The sequence below is a fragment of the Propithecus coquereli genome, unplaced genomic scaffold (genome assembly GCF_000956105.1).
Source record: "Propithecus coquereli isolate 6110/MARCELLA unplaced genomic scaffold, Pcoq_1.0 Scaffold343, whole genome shotgun sequence".
Classification (NCBI taxonomy): domain Eukaryota; kingdom Metazoa; phylum Chordata; class Mammalia; order Primates; family Indriidae; genus Propithecus; species Propithecus coquereli.
The window spans coordinates 1,919,632-1,926,053 of record NW_012149097.1 but is presented as its reverse complement, the minus strand read 5'-3'; the positions used below and the strand labels follow the sequence as shown (position 1 = coordinate 1,926,053).

At 46.3% G+C, this 6,422-nt stretch overlaps 1 protein-coding gene across 1 annotated transcript in view; it reads right to left on the bottom strand.

Moving 5' to 3' along the window:
* The window catches only part of PPEF2 (protein phosphatase, EF-hand calcium binding domain 2), a 22,075-nt gene that overhangs the window by 5,941 nt on the left and 9,712 nt on the right, over positions 1 to 6,422 (bottom strand). The window contains exons 6-10 of the mRNA XM_012650977.1: positions 6,080 to 6,126; positions 5,115 to 5,281; positions 4,313 to 4,349; positions 4,077 to 4,226; positions 1,476 to 1,799 (exon numbers count right to left, since the gene is read on the bottom strand). Of these exons, the coding sequence (XP_012506431.1) occupies positions 1,476 to 1,799; positions 4,077 to 4,226; positions 4,313 to 4,349; positions 5,115 to 5,281; positions 6,080 to 6,126 (725 nt within the window). The remainder of the gene's footprint in view (positions 1 to 1,475; positions 1,800 to 4,076; positions 4,227 to 4,312; positions 4,350 to 5,114; positions 5,282 to 6,079; positions 6,127 to 6,422) is intronic.

Genomic DNA, 6,422 nt, shown 5'->3' with positions numbered 1-6,422 from the left:
GGCCAGCAGGCTGCAGTCAGCGCCAGCGCTCCAGGCTCCTGGATGTTTGCCCCAAAGAGAAGGCACAAGTCCTGGGAGTGGCAAGGGACCCTCTCATGCATCATGCACAGGACCCCAGATATGGTCCTGGGAAATTACAGTCAGACATTCTATTGCTTAAAGTAATTCAAAAAGTTTTAAAACAATTTGCAGAAGAGCTGAGCAATTTTTTTAGCAGTTTAGATTCTATCCTACTGTTAATACTCGGGAGAACACTGCCAATCTAACACAACTCAGATGAAACAGAGTGTATTTTGGTTGTTGACACCTGACACTGTCTAAGAGTACTTTGAAGGAAAAAAACCTGCACTCGATTTGTAAATGTCAGCACATTATTACTGAGTCCCATTTTGCAAAAGGAGAGACTTCGTTTTAAGATTTCAATTCTCAGTTGGTGTTCAGACCCAGATCAGTAACTTTGGGAGAATGTAACCTAAACTCACCATCTCTCTCTCTCTCTCTCTCCTCTCTCTCTCTCTCTCTCTCTCTCTCTCTCTCTCTCTCTCTCTCTCTCTCTCAGGCTTTTAGCCTACTAATTTTAGCTCTTAAGTAATTCTGAATTCTTTACTGAGTGAACCACATGAATTTGCCATTTTCGTGGGTCAAAAATCGTCGAATACCAGCAGGTGCACGTGGTTCTGTTAACACCTCTGCACGAGCTCACATCGTCATCTCCTGCCTGGACGTCTACAACCGTCTTTTCAGGGACGTCCCCGCCAGCCCCGCCCCTTGGCTGCGGGCCGTGTATTCTGCAAGCGCCGTTAGTGCCGACTCAACACCCATCCTCCCCCGCTTTAGTACTAACAGAACTGCGCTTGCGTCTGGGGTGGCAGCGTGCCTGCCTAGACACGTCTCACTTCTCCAGTGTGCCCTGCAGCGATGTGAAACTGCAGCGTGTCCTTGCCTAGGTCGGTCCACGCTGGGACACGGTTTTCTCGTAACACAGTCCTTAGGGCCATCTGTGGGAAGTTCTCGTTCTTTGAGCATGTGCTTACGCAGAGTTCTGTTTATGAACTCAGCCTTTACCACTGATATCCTCATGGAAGCCATCTCCCTCAGTTCTAGAACTGGCCTGTGAGGCAATTCCGGAGATGCTGGGGAAGCCCTCCCTAGCTCCCTGAGAACGGAGGATAGAAGCTGCTAACTAGACCTTTTTGCCTCGAGCTACAGCGGCCACCTTGCTGACGCGTAAAAAATGGCAACAGCATCCAACAAATCGTTGCTTACCTTCTTCTCTCACTGGTGCGCCCGCTACCTCTTCCCAGCCTTTACAAATTTCTAAACTATGGGAGTCATCAGGCAAATACTGATGTCCTGGTGCGTCCTGACCCCAGAGAGAGAGAACGGAAACCAAACCCATGCCCTGAGCAGACATGAAGGAGGGCTCCGATCCGTGGGTTAAACTCCTCGTCCCTCCCGCCGGCGGCCACACCCACCTGCCGCCACTCCTCCTGCGTGGGCTCCGCGGCTCCCGGCGCTCCGCAGGCGGAGGGCGCGCCCAGGCCGGCCTGCTGGCGGCGCCCCAGCTCGGGGTCCGCAGAGCGCCCCGGGGCGCCGCCGCAGGGGATGCTGCAGGAGCGGCCGGCTCTGCGGGCCTGGTCCCCGCGCCGCAGGGGCGAGGCGGGGAGAGAGCGGCTCTGCTTTTGCGGGAGAAACCACGGGATGGGTCTCTCCGCGGCGCTCGTCTGGGTGGCCTGTTCCTTCTCCTCCGCCTGCTTCTCGCCCTCCTTTCTCGCTTTGCACCGCATGGTGGACACGACCTGAACATGCGCAGAAAGACACAGACGCTGGGGCGGAAGTCGGGGCCTTTCCCAGCCCGCTGGGCGCGCAGGCCCGTCCCAGACGCGGGCGCAAGCGGGCCTGGTTTGTTCACTGCCCGCTCCTGGCGGGGGGCTAAGTGGAGGCCTGGGACGAGCCCGGGCCATGTAGGGACTCGACATTGCCGTGACACTCAAGCACCAGGCCCGTGGGCTTGTGTTTTTTGCTTGTGTGTTTCATTTTTCCAATAATTCGTATTGATTGTATTTCACGGAAGCATTGATATGCAACAAATTGCAAATTTAGGAAACCTGGTCCTTCCCCACGGATAATTTCAGAAACACTAACCTAGGTCATGGTTTCCTCTCGGGGCCTCGTTTAGACGAGGACGCAAGGGACGACTCTCCCGGAAAGGCAAGCCCTAGTGACCCCCTGTCGCCCACAGACGCCACGACAAAGGAGAACAAATGCGGTATGTGGTTGAGAAATAGGAATAGCAAAAACCCGACTCCTGCAGTGGGGAGGTGGCCCCTCGTGGCCTTTGCCAGGAAGTGCCACTGTACCCTGTACCCCTTACCCTCCCTGTTGAGGAAGGACGGGGAGGGGAGGGAGCGCCTCTTTCCAGCCTGGGCCTAATCAGAAAAACACTCTTCCTGCCCAAAGGAACCAGTACAGTCCCCCCTGGCTGACTCACAGCCACCGTGGCACTTGGCACTGGGAGGAGGAATTCTCATCACGGGACTGAGAGATCAGGCCACAGGGCAGACTGGCAGTGAGCAAACAGAGAGCGCGACCATTCCCGAGTGCTCTGGTGGAAACCGAGGGAGACAACTTCCATGAGGATGTCAGCGATCAAGGTCGTGTTCGTAAAGGGAACTCTGTGTAAGCCACAATCAAAGAACAAGATCTCTGCGAATAGATACAAGGACTGCGATACAAGAAAGCCACGTCCCAGTGTGGGCTGGTGCAGGGCAGGAACAAAGAAGGACACCCGGAGAGGGTCAGCAGCACCGAATGACATGAAGAGGAGTCCGGATTGAAGAGAATGGAACGGAGGTCCCTGTCTGACACTGCGCGAACACGAATCACTTTCTGGCAGTTCCAGTCTTGAGCATAGAGAGTAAAAGGCCACGAAATGTGAACTAACACATAACCACCTGCTCTCTCCTGTTGCCAGTCCACCAGTCCAAACCCTTTACACTCGGGTAACTTTATTTTAAGGACATTATTACCTGCTCTAAGCAGCATCCCCAACTTTGATTCAGAAGGAGACTGATACTAGTGTTAATATGTATTGAGCCCTTTCCAAATGGGTACTATTCTGGGCCCTTTACATAAATTAATTGATGAACCCTCATGTCACCCCTATGAGATTGCATCATCATTATAGTACAGATAAGAAAATGGAGGCACAAAGATACCAAGACCCTTCCAGGGGCCGGGTGTGGTGGCTCACGCCTGTAATCCTAGCTCTCTGGGAGGCCCAGGCGGGCGGATTGTTTGAGCTCAGGAGTTCGAGACTAGCCTGAGCAAGAGCGAGACCCTGTCTGTACTAAAATTAGAAAGAAATTAATTGGACAACTAAAAATATATAGAAAAAATTAGCCAGGCATGGTGGCACATGCCTGTAGTCCCAGCTACTTGAGAGGCTGAGGCAGGAGGATCGCTTGAGCCCAGGAGTTTGAGGTTGCTGTGAGCTAGGATGACACCACGGCACTCTAGGCCGGGGAACACAGTGAGACTCTGTCTCAAAAAAAAAATAGACCCTTCCAGGGCTGAATCCAAGTAGTCTGACTCGAACTCATACTTCTCTGTACTTCCCTCCCACGTGGTCCCTGGACTTCACATCTTAGTATCTTTGTGCCTCCATTTTGTTATCTGTACTGTAATGATGATGCTGTCTCGTAGGGGTGCTATGAGGGTAGTAGTAGGCACTAAATGCACGTTTGTTGACTTTAAGATTATATGAATTATTTGGGGAATGGAGGCTTTTCTGGTGACAGTGATAGACGGGTAATGATTAGAATCATCTAGATCAGGAATGGCAAATCCATGGCCTTAGTGGCAAGTGCCTACTAGCCTGTCCGTGGTAGACATTCCTAATTGATTGCAGCATGCTTGCCCCAAGACCAGCTGTGGATTCTCAATCCTTCTCCACACTCTGAACAGCCATCGTCAGTGGACTGGAGTCAGCCCACAAGATGACATTTATTTTTTGTTGGCAATGAAACTGGGCATTATGGTAAAATTTGTGTAGTATTTGTATTATTAGTCAGTACCTTGTGCCTGTCTAGTTTGTCCAAAAGTTCCAGATCGGTCGTGTCTGACACCCCACCATGAAGAATTAGAACTTTCTCATCTACCAGAGTGGCCAGGGGAAGCCAACGGAAAACATCTTGCAAGGTTCTTAGTATTTTCTTGCCATGTATCTGAAAAAAATGATATTAACATAATGAGTATCAAATGATTAACTTATCGGAACTAAGAGAAATTTTTGCTTTTAAAGGCAGCGTACCTTATATTTATTCATCACTTCCTTGGTGAAGCCATATCTAGATTTAGAAACAAAAATAGTTACTAAAGTAAATTTAGTGACAATCGTTGGGGCATAATCACATTTTTATAAAAATGCATATTTTAAATATATGTTCTTAAATACATAGAAAAGAGACTGAGAAATAATTACCAAAATGTTTATAATTATAACATTATCTCTAGATAGAGAAATGGGTATTTAAATTTTCTTGCTTTTGCTTGCATCTATTTCCTGCTTTTACTATCATGAGCCCTTATTATTTATATGTTAAAGAGTATGGGCCGGGCTCGTGACTCACGCCTATAATCCTAGCACTCGGGGAGGCTGAGGCAGGAGGATTGCTTGAGGACAGGAATTCGAGACCAGCCTGAGCAAGAGTGAGACACCGATCTCTACAAAAAAATGGAAAAAATTAGCTAGGTGTGGTGGTGCACACCTATAGTCCCAGCTACTTGGGAGGCTGAGGCAGGAGGATCGCTTGAGTTTGAGGTTGTGGTGAGCTACGATGACACCTCTGCACTCAGGCGACAGAGCAAGACCCTGTCTCAAAAAAAAAAAAGAGTTTGGATGTGTGAAAAAAATTTAATGCTTTTATTGGAAGAGTATAAAAATGTGCAAATTCTAAAAAAATCTTTTAAAATGTTACATATTGTGTATTCTACTTTTTAAAAACATTGGAAAACTACTTTTAAAGGTATCTAACAAACAAAACTCTGGCAAAATAACTTTTTACAATCACAACAAACAAACACCAAATACCCAAGCAAGTTTTGGCTTGTACCGTAAGTTCACCATATGGTCCTCGTGGTTTCCTCGGTTAAGATGGAACTCTTTCGGGTAAACCAACATGAAGGCAAAAAGGACCATCAGGATCTCTACTGAATCCTTGCCTCGATCCACAAAGTCGCCGTTGAACACGTATACCCGCTCTGGCGATGGGAGGCCATTCTTCCCAACAAGGGGGTCAAAGCGTCCGCAGAAGGAGGGGTAAAGAATATCAGGTTGAACCAATGGGCACTGACAATCGTACCAGGGCTAATGCCAAGTCTGTGCTGTCTGGGTCTCCTTCAAATGTGAAATGCCAGTAAAAGATGGAAATATCTTCTATTGGTCTTGTATTTCCTTCCCGGTGAGGCTCAGGCTATGAGATCTTGTTAGAATAAATGCTTTAATGCCAAGCCAGAGTGTTGCCATGAGGTGTGGATCAAGGGCACTGAACTTGTGATCTGAAGGCCAGTGTTAAGTTCTGGGCAAACTGTCTTTAACTAGTAATAATAGTAATAATAGCTGCCATAGATTCCTCAGGATTAAAAAGATGATGCATGGGGAAATACCTTGGGAAGTGTAGTATGTATATAAAGTAATATTCCATTAATAAAATATTATTATATTCATCTACTTTGTTATATGTTCTACATTTTATAACAAAAAATAGATATGAAAATAGCTTTTGTTTACTTTGATAATCATGCATTTTCTTTATTTGAAGAGATGAAAATCCATTGCTAAATAATGACTCCTTCTATTTATGAACCCAACATTTTGCTTGTTAAACAGTTTACAAAAATATACCAGAACATGATGCACTGTTGACTTGTATGTATTTGCTGCACAGTAGCAAATATTATTAAAGATATTATTTTAAAAATCCAAGCAATATTTAAGCATTTATTTAATAGATACTGTATCTGAACTTCTGAATTTAAGTCTCAGAGCAAGAAAGGAACTTAATTTGAACATTCATACCTTATAAAATATAAATATTAAGTCATCCAACTGGCCGTGTAGATCTCCTAACAAAGATAGAAAGAGAGTATCAGTTCCGATTGGTCGTAGCCATTGTTTCTAATTTTCACTATAAAAAGGAAAGTGCCCAGAAAAACCTAACAGAAGTTACTATGGTTACTAATTTTTCCATATGTAAGACAGGGATAAATATTAATTTTTCCTTGTTGCAGAGATAGTTACTATTGAAAGCAGAAAGCACAATATTTTTTTCTGCATGATTATCATAAATAGTAAACGACCTATATTTTCACTGAAGCAGAGCTGGGACAGACTAAGGCAGGGTTGCAAACCCAGCAGAGAC